At 37.8% G+C, this 17,160-nt stretch overlaps 2 protein-coding genes across 2 annotated transcripts in view; one reads left to right on the top strand and one right to left on the bottom strand.

The window, feature by feature from the left end:
• Window positions 1–10,271: 10,271 nt before the first annotated feature.
• The window catches only part of LOC139763295 (uncharacterized), a 29,106-nt gene continuing 22,217 nt past the window's right edge, over window positions 10,272–17,160 (bottom strand). Inside the window, exons 6-7 of the mRNA XM_071689263.1 lie at window positions 16,714–16,804; window positions 10,272–10,547 (exon numbers count right to left, since the gene is read on the bottom strand). Of these exons, the coding sequence (XP_071545364.1) occupies window positions 10,413–10,547; window positions 16,714–16,804 (226 nt within the window). The 3' untranslated portion in view covers window positions 10,272–10,412. The remainder of the gene's footprint in view (window positions 10,548–16,713; window positions 16,805–17,160) is intronic.
• Hel25E (ATP-dependent RNA helicase 25E) overlaps window positions 11,340–17,160 on the top strand; it is a 53,282-nt gene continuing 47,461 nt past the window's right edge. Inside the window, exon 1 of the mRNA XM_071689265.1 lies at window positions 11,340–11,363. The gene's annotated coding sequence lies outside the window, so the exon portion shown is untranslated. The remainder of the gene's footprint in view (window positions 11,364–17,160) is intronic.

Raw genomic sequence — 17,160 nt, 5'->3', positions numbered from 1 at the left:
ATATAAGGTGAGGTAACAGAGGGCATTCAGGTGCAGGTGGAGTGAAGGCCACAATGAGGACTCGTCAACGTCCTGTTTGGAGACGTCGAGGCGCTAGTATGTGAGCTTGTGTCTCTAAGGGCACAGTTAAGGCTTGACTGACTTCCTTTTGTGGTATATAAGAGGAGGCGAGGTCAGGTCTGGGAGGGGTAGGTATTTCCAAAGGGAATACGAGATGTAGAAGCCGAATGTCGCAAGTTCTGACTTCTCTCTGCATGTTGTTTGTCTGAGATTAACGTGGTAAGAGCGGCGCGTAATGTGGAAATATTAATCAGATATTTTATTTTATTTAATTACAGCGGCAGCTTTTGACCTGCCACCTCTGAACATCGAGTGTGGGAGTCTAGGATTACTACAGCAGGTGCAGACGTAGGTTGAGCCACCAAACACATTTGTCCGGGGATTATTAGGTCCGGTCAAAGGCTAGGCCCCAATCATACCTAGCGGGGTTTTTAACTTTGACCAATTCTTTGAAATAGAGTAGAATTTATTAACCAAAGGATACGAGTGGAATTTTGGGATAGAGGATAGGCGGAAAGGACGGAAGAATGTTTACATTTTTAGCAAGAAAAACTAACTGACGAAACGGTAAATACACTAACAGGAATTGCAACAAAAAATGAGGCTAAGAGATCGAAATACCAGTAAACTACCTCCTCAGCACATACATTAATTGACAATATTCTTCATATTTTTCTCAGGTCGCCTGTAAATAATTTACTATACCATATAATTGATATTTTTCTAGAATCATCGCCTCACTGAATAACTTACGGTACCATGTGATTATCATGAGATTCAGTATATAAAATATAACGCTTGTTGTTTCTGGTTGACTACTGACGTTTTGATCTGATGACATCTGGCAACTTCACGCCGGGTGGATAGTTTCTCCCGCTCGTTGACGTCTCTCAGTCACCTCCCTGATGTGGTCTTGGTTACATTCGTATATATATCTGCCAGAGTGACGTAGAGAATATCGTAAAAACTTACCGTGGGTCACATGCGTAGTGAGAGTGCATGTGGTCGTAAATTTAGCACCTGAAGGTGTTAAAAGATTTTTTCGGTTGGTGGATGTAACTTACGTTGACAGCCTTAATGACCCTGGCAGTTGGTAGGCGTAAAGCCCATACAACCAACCAGTATTTCGAAAAACTATTTTTTGATGAATGAGGTCAACACGTCTACCTATTAAGTTGGTAATCCTGTGTTAAGAATTGAGTGAGTAAACGGATTGTGTTTTGCTATGGATTGATGAAGAGGTATGTGGGCAGTGCATTAGTTTCTTTGAAATACATTTGACATAGAAATGCAGATTTCTTGTCAATACACATTAGATTTACTTCACGTCTTTCAAATCGCCGGCCTCCCAATCAGTCTTCTTTCCTCGTTATGTCCTCTTAGTCTCTTGTTTACTGACAACGTCTTCCAGTGTCTCCCATCTTTCACGCAAGCTCTTGTCGCCCTCAGCCCATCTCTTCTTAGGATGCCCCTCTGCACGTCTTCCTCCTCAGGTACAGTTCAAATATTTCTTAGTATATCTCGTGTCTTCCGTTCTATGTACACGACTCTTCCTTCTCGTATATTTCTACAACCGATGTGACATTTAATTTTTGTATGATATATTGGTTTTTTTTTCTCATCTTGCTCATATTTATATGAAAGATTAACCTTAGTGCTCGCATTTCAGCAGCTTCTATTTGTGAACAGTGAAGTGTAGATAGGAAGTAGGTAATTATTAAAGAGGCTGACCTTAACAGTCGTTATTAATGTTGTTACAGTTAGAAATGATATCATAGAAATAGTATTTTCTTGTTTCAGTGTCAGTGTATCTTTATCTACAGACACGGACGGATAAGCACCAACAAGGATACGAAGGCACACGCATGTGTACGTATGCTTGTTTGCGCTTGCACGTTTCCTTTTCTTAGCATTTAGGTCTTTGTTTATATGTTTGTGTAAGTGTATGCCATATATTTAGTATGACATTTAGACAGAAGGACACGTACTCGGTACAAACCTTAGGCCATCGTAATGTGCTTAAGGGTCACACCGTCATGCTCAAGGGTGGTACTGTTGAATATATATATATATGTATATATATATATATATATATATATATATATATATATATATATATATATATATATATAATCACACATGACCCACGGAACGTAATGTGGATTTTTTTTGCGCATGATAGTACTACTCGTACGTGAATACGTGTCATGACCTCGTTCCCAAGGTCAGGTTTCATCTGTGTCTTCTGTTCCCCAGTGACGCCATCTGCATGTGGCTGTGACGGCAGTCATGGTACATGTAAGGTCATCGAAGCTTCAGTCACCCATGACGTCGAGAGATAGAGACATCCGAGTCCCCTCCAGGTCACAGACAAGATCCCTCATAGTACGAAATGACTCACCGAGACGCGAATGTTTCCTGAGGACTTCCAGAGGTCGTGTCAGATTCCTGATGGCGTGTGCAGAGGGACGAGAAGTAGAAGCAGCGAGCCGGTGTACTCCTCCAGGCGCTGTAGGAGATCGCCCGCTTCTATGAGGTCCACGATTCGTGGCGCTGCTTCCAGGCACAGGTGAATCTCTCTCTCTCTCTCTCTCTCTCTCTCTCTCTCTCTCTCTCTCTCTCTCTCTCTATATATATATATATATATATATATATATATATATATATATATATATATATATATATACACACACACACACACACACACTTGATAGATGATGATCAAGTAAAATTACCATGGGGGCCCATAAGCCATGGTTTAAGTAAAACCCCTTAATGATAACATTAATGACCCACGTAGACCGTTAGACTGTCAAGCATAGTGATCTTGCACTTTCCCGTAGGCTAAGGAAAGGCCGCAAATATTCTTACATTTGATCTTTGTATCTAATATCAGTGGTAGAAGTAATGTGGTATGCATCCTGTGCACCTGCCAATAACCACCCTAATTCACAAGTGTACAGAAAATTTCCTAAATGTACTTAAAACCACCTCAAAACGAGCTATACGCTGTCATTCCTGCCGTACAACATAGTACGCACTAGCGGCTCTACTTAGTTTCTGATAAAAGTTCAGTTAAGGAAACATCAACTTAGCTGTATGGACCACCAGCTGCACGGGAGTCCGGGCAGGACGTAGTCCTTCCGATCAGTTCGCTGTGCATGTGCGTGACAGTCCACGCTTAGCGACGGCCCACATTCTACAGGTCAAGTCGTTCTGATGATTCCACCTTCTTGTAAGTGGATGTAGAGGCAGCGGCTCAGGTTGCAGGTTGTATGACCAGTGTCGTTTATGTGTTGGGACTGACAGTCTCCTATATGGGATCGGTACACAAATCGGTTCGATTCAAACTTCTAGAGCGGCCTGCCATATTGTTCATTCCGAGCGAACATGTTTATGGATTGTTGTGTTATCAGACGTATTCTCTGATTTCATCAATCGCTTTTGAGTTTCTGGCCACAATATCTGTAGTAACCTTTAATGCTGTCACTTGGAGGTTGACTGCCGTGAGATGTTGCTGTAGCATGTTGTTCTCAGTGGTATCAAATCAGTATTTCAATATCCTTTGTTAATTAACATTTGCCGGACACTTCGAAGTTTTTGGTGTAGAAGTTGCCAGGTTAAGCACACACCTTATTTATAAAGATGTTTTTTAAAGGATAACAATAGATTAAATTTTACTGGCAGATCCAAAAAATTATATACTGAACCTGTATTTATATAAATAAGGAGTAACAAACTGTATAATAAAACCACATAACTTGGATAACATCAGTATATTTTAAATTTGTGGTTAAAAATCTTGTCTACAGCAGATGTTATTACAAATGTAAGCAAAGTCATGGCACTTGTTTATGCTACATATGAATTTTTAAGTAACCAAATTTATGCTTAATTATTACTTGTAGGTGATGGTAAGTTTGTAATGATGAAATTTTGCTCTGTGGAGTTTAACATTTTTGCTAAAGGCCATACATTCGTCCGCCTTACAGTTCCATGTAAACTCATTCTTTTAAGATTATGTCGGTTTCGTTTACAAGGTGACAAAGATTTGCTAGTGGCTGCGATTAGGAAATAAAAGGAGGGGGGGGGGGGTTCAGGGTTCAGCTGCCCTCCAGATGTCAAAGAAAGGAATATGTCATACTATCACAATGTATACAGGGGAATAAAACTTCAGGAAATAGTTTAAACCATTTCACTAAAATTCTATTAGTCTCATGCAGATATTTTTATATGAACACTTATATGACATCACAGACAGTATTGTAAGATGACCCAGAAACAAGAAAAACACAAAAGTATATTCATACAACAGGCATCAGTGACTAGCTGACATTATGCCCCCTGAGACCCCTTGAGGTGGCTGTACAGTACAACCGAGGGTAATTAAAAGATATTCTATATTCTTGTAATTGGAGAATTACTCTCTTCACTGCCTCAATAAAAATGTTCCCTGGTGCACTGAGGGAAGGGGCTGGTTCCCCCATCCACAGTGAAAGGCTGATGATAAGAACGATGTTCCATATATTTGACTGGACTGTAAGTTAATCATGTAGCAAGATAAAACGAGGAAAACATGTAGTCACCCATATTTAGAAACAAAATATTTAAAGAAAAATCATTTTTACCAATGCCACTAATAATGATTTTTGAAGAGTTCTTAAAAATGAAATGGAATGTATATCAACATGTAAATGAAAATTTTTCCTTTTGTGTGTGTGTGACTTCATACTGTTTTATACATATATACAAGATACTACACTGTGGACTGGTTAACATTATGGAATGATTACTGTTTGGTCATTATCCTTTATATGTTAATTTTAGTGTGAATATGGCCAATGGCAATGTCTTCTTAAATTTTCATTTTACCAAGGAACCTTCAGTTTTCACTTAAAAAATCTCATGTCAAGTCCTTTATTTTTATATATTTATTTTTTCAAATCCTCTCACTTTAGTGCTCATTGCTGCAAATATAGCATCACTGCTTACTTATGATGTCAATGCAACAATTTCCTTTGAATTCATCAGAGTGACTCTTACAAATGAAAACATAAAATTAAGACAAAGTCATTCATTTGCAAATTATTAATTAATATATGGTTACTATTACAGCCATATTACCAGTGATACAGCATACATCATGTATGAATATCTCTGACTTTTCTATATGCTTAGAAATATCATATTTACATACTTTACAAACATTAATACTTTCCAGTCATAAAAGCATTGCCTAACTACCAGTCTGGTAACATTGTTGAAAAAACATGGTTTAATGGTGAAGAGAGAAGTCTATATTGAACTTTGGTTTGCAAATATTAATACTAGTTAATAATAATTACCTTTGTCAGCAAGCTGGATACAAAACTATTTGAAAACATTTTCTTTATATTGATATAAAGCCGTATACATCTATTACATTAGATATGTTCCCAGTTCCTTGGTATGGATCAGATGCATAGAGCCTCTTGGTTCACATCCAGTTATTTTATTTATATGATGGAATAGCATTGTAACTTACTGTACATTTGAAAGTTTTGGTGGCTGAAGCTTTGATTCTCCAATGAACAATCTATCTATATATCTATCTATCTTATCTATATCTCTGATGCCTGTTCCCAGCTGGAACTCCTTCAGGGGCGGCCATGACAACAGAGTTTCCAAAACTAGTGAACTTCACTGATTTTTATAAAAATCTTTTCTGCAATACAACAAAGACCACACTAGATATGAATGAAAATAGCAGAGAAGATACTGGCAAAGAATGGGAACAGGGAACTAGAATAAAACTACAGGATGAAAAGGCTTTCCTGATACTGATACAGAACACATAAATAACCCTCTCACTTCACATACCATACCAATCCAAGCACCCCACATCTGCTACCCTTTCATCAGACACTTTATAACAAATCCTTCAAAATACTTACTCCTCCTTACTTCATCAGTATCTGTTAGCACTTCCCAATTGGTCCCCTTCACTGATGTTCCTAGTAGTTCTCTTGTCTTTTGCATACTAATAACCTCCTTCCAAAACAAGCCAACTTTAATTTGCCCTCTTTCTCAACACTGCACCTCCCTCTTTATTTCCCACTGTCTCATACATATCCCAATCATTTGCAGTCCTTCCTTGTGAGTTAATGATATATAGAGAAATACTAGCAAAGGTTGTAGAATCAGTAGTTGGATTCAAGGAAGTGTGAGATACAGGAATGAAAAGGGCAATGCATGGTGGATAGGAGATATTAGAAATGCTGTAGAAGAGAAGAAAAAAGCACATGGTAGATTGCTCAATAAGAATGTACCAGTGAAAGTTCAGCAAAGGAGGAAGGAAGAATACAAATTATGTAAGCATAATGTTAAGCTGATAGAGGAAACCAAAGAAGGGTAGCTGAAGAATTTGGAAGGAGGTGAAAAAGGAAAAAGGTGGATGTAACCTTTCTGTATAGAATAGTTCCGTTCTAATTTATTAAACTACATTACTGTTCCCATTTCTACTGTGCACAGACTTTGTTGGCAGAAAAATAATGTATAAAGTAACTGAATTAGTATAATTCTTTGGCACCAAAATAAAAAAGTTATGATGGCACATAAAGGTAAAGACTGATGGAAATGAAAATATCAAGTAATATTATGCATGACTAATTGGGGGAAAATTATATCTTGAAGACAGAGAAGAACATCTTGGAACTTTTTAACAAACCACATTAAAACATTATTCTGATATAATAGTTTAACCTTAATATATTCCGTTCTCTTACAAGGTATATACTGTAACACAAGTGCATATCATGCAGCATATCTTAGGAAGCTTCCTTTAAAAAAAAAAAAAATGGGTCCCCTTTGGCACAGAACTTTTTTTTAAAGATTTACAGGTTAGAATGAATACAACCTGTTCACAACAAACAAAAGATCTTGCTCATCTGGAAGAATTTGTAAACTTTCCATATACCATTGTTAAGTCGCTGAACTATCAAAATGCTTAAATAATTAATGCCATTAAAGAATTTCTAACAAAGAAAAACAGCTAGTGCAAAAAAAGTATAATTTTTTAATATAAGTTTCTCATCAGTGTTTTTTAGTATTTTTTCATGAACTCAAAAATGGGTTATTTTCTTTTCCCACATCACTACATCTTGGTTTATTATTTAACAAACATTATTAAACACATTATTAAAAACAATACTGTTACCCTTGAATTATACTCTAATATCTCTATGTTTTCTCCCTACACTGTCACCTGTTCACCATATCCTCATAATTTTCTCATAACTTTGTCAGTACAAGCAAACAACAACTACATGACCTGTAGATGTATTTAGCCAAAATATATAACTATTACTTTATGTGAGTTACTATCTCTTCACCAGTGGTATGTAACAGAAATAGATTTTTTTTTGGCATGATTTTGCATGTCTCCCTATTTTCAAGCCCATCAATAAATAAACAATATATGTACATATATATATATATATATATATATATATATATAATATTCCTAACACCATGTAGAATTGTCTAAATGTATATTTCAAAGACTTTATCAATAGAATTTCTTGTTTTTCTTCAATATAACCTTGTATCATTACCCTAGCTTATGTCATTTACTGACCCTTATCTTACTGTACCATCTAAATACCTCATTTCAGCATTACCCATCATTTCATCCATTCTAGGAGTTAGCAATGCAAATATGATAGTACAACAGATACATATTATTAAAAGATCATGCATTCACTTAAAAATGGAAGTTAATGACCATTTCATACATATATTCCATTCAAAAAAATTTCCACTATTCCTTTCAATAATTTCCAGATTTGAAATCAAACCCTAACACAAAAACTTCCTTTGTACTCTCAGAAGTGATGAAATGGGTCCTTCAGATTAAATGATCCACATTAAAATGAATTACTTTCATAAAATCACAGAACATCCATTACACAATATCAACTTAAAAATATACTGTAATCTTACATTTTACAATGAAATATTTTTCCAAACTTATGGATAACATACAGTATAACTGTCTCAAATCTGACAGTAAGAAACTATTATACATTATTTTTTTTTTTCAAATCCAATGGACAAAATCATTACTTACCAAATTTCTGAAATCCCATTATTAACTACTAAAGACTATCTAAAAGGGCATATATCAAATTAGCTGACGCAGATAGTCAGCTACTTATTAGAAAAATATGCTATAATTGATGTCCAAGTTACATCATTTAACACAGAAACTTCAGTACATATTGTGGGGGCTACATATATCACATTTTCCAAATAAGAAAATTTGACTATAAATACTGTACTGTGCTTTTATATTTTTGTACGTGTGCATTTGGTGATTTTGCATTATATACTTATGAGCTGAATAATCATTTATACATAGTAAATGGAACTGAGCATAAATGAACATGGTTTATTTTAGCCTCTCCTTTTAATATATATATTTTTTATATATAATTACCCCTGGATCTTTTTCCTTATGAAACAGCATTGCCAAAGGTGACTTTTCACTCAAAGTGTAACCCAAACCAGGTGGAGTCCCATTAGTTGTTATTGGAATTCACCTGCTTGAAATTATACTGTGAGTGAAAAGTTACTTCTGATGATGTATCAGTTAGAGATGTAAAGTTTTGTCAAAGATCTCATTCAAAATTAGGTCCATCATTTCCCTGCTTCTTGGTAATAACCCAGCCTTGGAGTTGCAAGAACTCTTGGAAAAAGTTGGAGTAACAAAGAGAATCCTTTCACAAAAGGGGTCCTGGGGTAATTATACATATATCCAGTATATATACATATAAGATCCTCATCAGTAACTAATAGTTTAAGAAAAGTGAATAAACATCTCTCAGTTGTAGGTAACTCTTTATAACTATAAAAAAAAAATAATTTTAAAGACAAAACTCAGCATATACTTCAATGCTATTAATTTTGTGGCTGCAGCACTTGACCACTGATTCAATGTAAAATGCTGGGATGGTAACTTGCCAGCAAATTTCAGAATATCTTGCTGTTGTCAGTTTGCAAAACATCAAAGTTCACTTTTTTATTACAGTACTTGCTTCTTTTCAACATAGCATTTTCTGCCTTATATCTACTGAAAAGATAAAGTATGACTTTTTATGCAGAAGTATCAAGTGACCTATGAAAGTCAAAGAAAACTTTTGGGTCCAAGAATCTAAGTACTTGAAAATCAAGATATATGTTATCACTTCACATTTCTAAGTACAGTTCAGCTTTAATAATCTAACTATAGTCAAGACAGTTCATAAATAGCATAAAATAGCTGAAAATTGATAACATGGGTTTATTACAGCTGTGACAAATGTTAATGTTGCAAAGGCCCTGAGCACTCAAAACCTTTATCACTCCATCCTTCCATCTAAATTTGTCATTTGGCAGGAATCTTGGATGTGGGCTGTTGAATTCTTGATATTTTTAAACTAAAGGATATGAGGACTAAATATCTTGTCACTCATTACAATATGCTACATGCAAGATTATAGTAAACCAAAAGTACCACTTCTAACCCTTTTGTTCCAAAAATCCTCTCAAACCAAAACCAAACATAAAAAGTGGAGGTTTGTTATGGAACTAGAAAAAATTTTCCAGTCATAAAAATAGATATAAATCTTGCATTCACCAAGATCACATACGGTACAAAATGCTTCTATTAAAAGCTGTACTGTACTTAAAGTGCTGCAATGTTAGAACCAGAAGTTAAATATGTATAGCATGTCTTATTTTGTGATCTTGAATGACCTAAATGAGGAAAGGCCTTTTGTTTCATCCTTGTTCATTGTTATATTATTTAGTTTATGAACAGCAGATATGAAAATGTCAAGATTTACGTCTGAGAAAATCCCAGTCTTCATTTTTTCCAATTGTTATTAATACTGTACCAAAAGTTTTATGGAGAGTTGAGTACACTATAAAACGACAAATAATACAGTAATACAGTTCCAAAGTTTTATGGAGTTAAGTACACTGTAAAACGACAAGTAGTATTTGGAATGAAAAAATGTTTAAGGTACTGCATTTTTCTTACCTCATTCAGTGAGAGTAATGCCTTCGATTAATCAGCACCACTTCGAAATCTAAAGAAATTAAACATACTCTAGAATTTCTGCTATTAGTCAACAAGGAACTTTACATATTGAATATCTAATAGTATAAAACCAATGTAGATATCACAATAAACCTACATGAAAAGTGGGGAAAGTTTTAACTTTCTTTTCTATAAATGGAATTCATCAGATACATCTCTCTTCTCTCCCCTAATATTGCTTCCACAGGAATAAAGGCACACTGAATGAAAGAGTATAAGACAATCTTATACCTCAGGATGAATTCAGGTTAGAATGGACGGTAAAGTGCAAATTTAAGTACGATAACATATTTTCAGACCTTAGCCGAAGTCTCTCTGCAAGGGTGGTTGCTTCATCCAGGGAAACCATCAATTCATGAGCACTACCCTGAAACAGAATTATTTTCTAAATTACAAAATACAAATATACCTTAAGTCTGCATCTGTGATAAAGTCATTGACTTGAAAATGTGCAGCCGCACAACTAATATAACAGAAAAGGATATTTACCAAAGTGCAAGTCGCATTTTCATTGTAATTCGTTAATGTATTAATCTTTATGTGACACATGTTGACAACAGAAGCTAGAGGCATCCCTACTTAACACGATTTTTTTAGCCGTCCCTGATCAAGGCCATACCATTAACGCTATATATATATATATATATATATATATATATATATATATATATATTAGCGACCAACTTAACCTAACCTCCAACATCGAACCCGGGTCCCTGCGTAGAAGGCGGGACTACTACAGCTAGTTAGGCCAGCTGTTTTACTCCCGCCTCCTACGCAGGGACCCGGGTTAGATCCTAGCTGTTGAGGTTAGCATGTAATACGGTAGTGCGCGTTCATATGCACTATTTACGTATATATATATATATATATATATATATATATATATATATATATATATATATATATATATATATATATTGTATAGTTTTAGATACACACGAATGTCAGCTGTATTCTAAGGATATCTATCTGAATACCAAACATCTTAGGTTACTTTAAAAGTAACAAGTTAGTTTTGCGTGCAATCAACTGGTGGCGCTGAACGACGTATTAGTGCTCATTTTTTTCACCGGTATAAGAGGGTACTTTCCCGTCTTGCATAGATAAGTGTCTGCCACCAGGGAAACGGTTTGCTGAGGCCGCAGTGTACAACGCTAACATCTACCAGAAATCCCGGACGGTAAGCCATACCTCGCTCTGTTTTACACTTATTGTCTACAAAATGTGCATGGCTTGTACCCCTGTAAGGGAACTGAGCCAATATTATGTACACAAGACACACAAATAACTTCAATTCCAACCGAGCAACATTGGGGCCAAGCGCCAACACGGGTATAGTGAGAACCATAACAGTATGTGAACTGAAGCAATGAGCTGTAATTTGACGCACAAGATGTACGCCAGACGTGCCAAGCTGCATGTGAATCATGCATGGACAGACCGACTTAGACTTTGGGAACGTGGGACGTTGCTGAGCAAGGTCTTCCGCACGTCCGGATCCGCTTGCATGTACAGTCCAACCTGACCAAAATGACATGCATGGCCCTTCACTAAACACGAATTCCCGCAAGCTCGGATTCCCGTACAACCTGTCGTCTGTAAAGGTAAGATCATATTTTTAAGACATGTAACCAGCTAATGCTTCCTTGAGTGAACTTTCAATATCGAGACTGGGCAGAGCAGCAAGTCATTATTATGTTGTGCGGCAGAAATTACAGTGTACTGCTGTTTTGAACTGAACGCAATGTGGGTAAATATTGGTTCGGGAATAGGATAGTAGATTTATGGAACAAGCTGCCAAGCACAGTGGTGGAAGCTAGGTCTTTAGGAAGCTTTAAACGAAGATTGGATGTGTTTATAGGTTCAGGCGGTTGGTTGTAGGGTGGACAGGACCTGCCTAGCATGGGCTAATAGGTCTCTTGCAGTGTCCTCACTTATGTTCATTTCCCATGACTATTCCTCTGCTCTTCAGTTACATACTGAAAGAGCTAGCTCATTTGTGATTGTGCTTTTTCTAAATTTTTCCGTACACTTATGTATTAGAGTGTTTTAGTTATTATTAGCATGTGTGTCAGGATGCATGCCACATCATTTCTACAGCTGTTATTAGATTTGAATATTAAAGGTAAGAATGTTAATCACCTTCCTTAAGCCTACAGCAAAGTGAGTGGTCACAGTATAATTGGCAGTCCATTGGCCTAGTTAGGTAATTAATGTTCATATGAAGGAATTTCAATTAAACTAGGGAAATCTTACTTGATAATTTTCAACTATCACGTAAGGACTAGTTTATTATTTTATTAATACCCCCCTCGTATATAAACACACTCACACGTATATCTATTTATTCATTTATTTTTTATACTTTGTCGCTGTCTCTCGCGTTAGCAAGGTAGCACAAGGAAACAGACAAAAGAATGGCCCAACCCACCCACATACACATGTATATACATATACGTCCAAACGTGCACATATACATACCTGTACATTTCAACGTATACATATATATAAATACACAGACATGTACGTATATACACATGTACATAATTCATACTTGCTGCCTTTGTTCATTCCCATCGCCACCCCGCCACACATGAAATGACAACCCTCTCCCAACACATGCGTGCGAGGTGGTGCTAGGAAAAGACAACAAAGGCCACATTCATTCACACTCAGTTTCTAGCTGTCATGTATAATGCATCGAAACCAGAGCTCCCTTTCCACATCCAGGCCCCACAAAACTTTCCATGGTTTATCCCAGATGCTTCACATGCCCTGGTTCAATCCACTGACAGCACGTTGACCCCGGTATACCACATCGTTCCAATTCACTCTATTCCATTGCATGCCTTTCACCCTCCTGCATGTTCAGGCCCTGATCGCTCAAAATCTTTTTCACTCCATCCTTCCACCTCCAATGTGGTCTCCCACTTCTCGTTCCCTAATATATCCTCTTTGTCAATCTTTCCTCACTCATTCTCTCCATGTGACCAAACCATTTCAATACACCCTCCTCTGCTATCTCAACCACACTCTTTTTATTACCACACATCTCTCTTACCCTTTCATTACTTACTCCATCAAACCACCTCAGACCACATATTGTCCTCAAACATCTCATTTCCAACATATCCACCCTCCTCCACACAACCCTATCTATAGCCCACGCCTCGCATATAACATTGTTGGAACCTCTATTCCTTCAAACATACCCATTTTTGCTTTCCGAGCTAATGTTCTCGCCTTCCACACATTTTTCAATGCTCCTAGAACTTTCAGCCCCTCCCCCACCCTGTGACTTACATCCGCTTTCATGGTTCCATCCACTGCCAAATCCACTCCCAGATATTTACAATACTTCACTTCCTCCAGTTTTTCTCCATTCAAACTTTCCTCCCAATTGACTTGTCCCTCAACCCTACGGTACCTAATAACCTTGCTCTTATTCACATTTACTCTCAACTTTCTTCTTTCACACACTTTACCAAACTCAGTCACCAGCTTCTGCAGTTTCTTACCAGAATCAGCCACTAGCGCTGTATCATCAGAGAACCTGACTCGCTTCCCAAGCCCTCTCATCCACAACAGACTGCATACTTGCCCCTCTCTGAAAACCTCTTGCATTAACCTCCATATTAACCCCATCCATAAACAAATTAAACAACCATGGAGACATCACGCACCCCTACCGTAAACCGACATTCGCTGAGAACTAATCACTTTCCTCCCTTCCTACTCGTACACATGCCTTATATTCTTGATAAAAACTTTTCATTGCTTCCAGCAACTTGCCTCCCACACCATATCCTCTTAATACCTTCCACAGAGCATATCTATCAACTCTATCATATACATTCTCCAAATCCATAAATGCTCCATACAAATCCATTTGTTTTTTAAGTATTTCTCGTATACATTCTTCAAAGAAAACACCTGATCCACACATCCTCTACCACTTCTGAAACCACACTGCTCTTCCCCAATCTGATGCTCTGCACATGCCTTCACCCTCTCAATCAACACCCTCCCATATAATTTCCAGGAATACTCAACAAACTTATACCTCTGTAATTTGTAATTTGAACACTCATGTTTATCTCCTTTGCCTTTATACAATGGCATTATGGGAGCATTCCGCCAATCCTCAGGCACTTCACCATGAGCCATACATACATTGAATATCTTAACCAACCAGTCAAAAACATAGTCACCCCCTTTTTTGATAAATTCCACTGCAATACCATCCAAACCAGCCGCCTTGCTGGCTTTCATCTTCCACAAAGCTTTCATTTCATATAGCAATCCATTCCTGGCGCCATCCTGCCCCACAGGAAACAGCATCACTATCCCCTGCTTCAGCAAGGTAGCACCAGGAAAACGGACAAAAAAAAGGCCACGTTCATTCACACTCAGTCTCTAGATGTCATGTGTAATGCACCAAAACCACAGCTTCTTTTCCATATCCAGGCCCCACAGACCTTTCCATGGTTTACCCCAGACGTTTCACATGCCCTGATTCAGTCTATTTACAGGATGTCGACCCCAGTATACCACATTGTTCCAATTCACTCTTATTTCTTGCAAGCCTCTCACCCTCCTGTATGTTCAGGCCCCGATTGCTCAAGATCTTTTTCACTACATCCTTCCACCTCCAACTTGGTCTCCTGCTTCTCCTTGTTCCCTCCACCTCTGACACATATATACTCTTTGTCAATCTTTCCTCACTCATTCTCTCCATATGTCCAGACCATTTCAACACACCCTCTTCTGCTCTGTCAACCACACTTTTTTAATTACCACACCTCTCTCTTACCCTTTCATTACTTACTCGATCAAACCACCTTGCACCACATACTGTCTTCAAACATTTCATTTCCAACACATCCACCCCCCCTCCGTACAACCCTATCTATAGCCATGCCTTGCAACCATATAATATTGTTGGAATTACTATTCTTTCAAACATACCCATTTTTACCCTCCGAGATTATGTTCTCTCTTTCCACGCATCCTTCACTACCAGAACCTTCGCCCCCTCTCCTACCCTGTGACTCATTTCCACTTCCATAGTTCCATTCAGTGTTGAGTCTGCTCCCAGATATCTAAAACACTCCACTTCCAAGGTAAGGCAAGGCTGCGGGTTTGGATGGTATTGCAGTGGAATTTATAAAAGAAGGGGGTTACTGTGTTGTTGATTGGTTGGTAAGGATATTCAATGTATGTATGGTTCATGGTGAAGTGCCTGAGGATTGGCGAAATGCATGCATAGTGCTGTTGTACAAAGGCAAAGGGAATAAAGGTGAGTGTTCAAATTACAGAGCCATATGTTTGCTGAGTATTCCTGGGAAATTGTATGGGAGGGTATTGATTGAGAAGTTAAAAGGCATGTACAGAGCATCAGATTGGGGAAGAGCAGTGTGGTTTCAGAAGTTGTAGAGGATGTGTGGATCAGTTGTTTGCTTTGAAGAATGTATGAGAAATAATTAGAAAAATAGATGGATTTGTATGTAGCATTTATGGATCTGGAGAAGGCATATGATAGGGTGGATAGGGATGCTTTGTGGAAGGTTTTAAGAGTATATGGTGTGGGAGGTAAGTTGCTACAAGCATCGAAAAGTTTTTACCAATGATGTAAGGCATGTGTATGAGTAGGAAGAGAGGAAAGTTATTGGTTCTCGGTGAATGTTGGTCTGCGGCAGGGGTGTGTGATGTCTCCATGGCTGTATAATTTATTTATGGATGGGGTGGTTAGGGAGGTGAATGCAAGAGTTCTGGAGAGAGGGGTAAGTATGCAGTCTGTTGTGGGTGAGAGGGTTTGGGAAGTGAGTTAGTTGTTGTTCGCAGATGATACAGCGCTGGTGGCTGATTTGGGTAAGAAACTGCAGAAGTTGGTGACTGAGTTTGGTAAAGAGTGTGAAAGAAAAAAAGTTGAGAGTAAATGTGTATAAGAGCAAGGTTATTAGGTTCAGTAGGGTTGAGGGACAAGTTAATTGTGAGGTAAGTTTGAATGAAGAAAAAATGGAGGAAGTGAAGGGTTTTAGATATCTGGGAGTGGTCTTAGCAGCGGATGGAACTATGGAAGGGGAAGTGAGTCACTGTTGGGGAGGGAGCAAAGGTTCCAGTGCTGTTTCTTAGCCTTAGTGTCTCAGCCTTAACAGGCTTCTAACAAAGGGCAACTCTTGCACGGTGTCTGCGGAGGCTCCTACTTAATGCTCCTTATGACTACTTCCTAATGCTGCCTAATGTTCCTACCCACTACTTCTACCTAAAGTTTCTACCCTATGCCCCTTCTTAAGAATTCTTAACTATGACTTCTATCTATTGCTCCAATTGCTTTGCCAAAAGGCAAGGCTAGTGCACAGTGCTCACCGCAGGGAAATCCAGAGTTAAGAAGAATAAGCTGTGCGAATTAAGAGTTGTCAAATGTTAGTAATGATAATATACCTCCTGATCATTGGCTACCTACCATAAGTCAAGGATCTACAATAAAAAAAATTACTTATAATCCGAACAAATTTCAGTTTGCTTACCGCTCTCCTGTGTTTACTATGACCCTTGTGTGGTGATGTCTTGTGTTCGTTATCACAAAGAGGATTTACCTCCATAGGCTTACTTCCACAACTGAAACAAAGAACAAATATACCATTTTTATGTAAATTATCTAGAAATGTAGGTTTTGAAAGATGAAGTACCTTTTCCCTCTGAGGCTGAGTGCCATGAACTCGATACACATTACCTGGGAATACATGGGTCAGGATTCTTGCTACTCATATTTTGATGGGGAGGCACCAGCCTTTGCTCTCCCTTTGTAAATAGTCCAAAAGCACTTGTCCTCTACCTGCTAATGCAGGCTTATATGTAGATTTTGGGCACCAGCCCACAATGATCACAGGCAGAGAAATGAGGCTTTTCAGAAAGGAGGGGAAGATGTGGGAGGGTGAACATTCCAGGAAAAATTGTTCACAGAACACTGCCCT

The sequence above is a fragment of the Panulirus ornatus genome, chromosome 46 (assembly GCF_036320965.1).
Source record: "Panulirus ornatus isolate Po-2019 chromosome 46, ASM3632096v1, whole genome shotgun sequence".
Lineage (NCBI taxonomy): Eukaryota > Metazoa > Arthropoda > Malacostraca > Decapoda > Palinuridae > Panulirus > Panulirus ornatus.
This window is presented reverse-complemented; position numbering and strand designations above follow the sequence as displayed.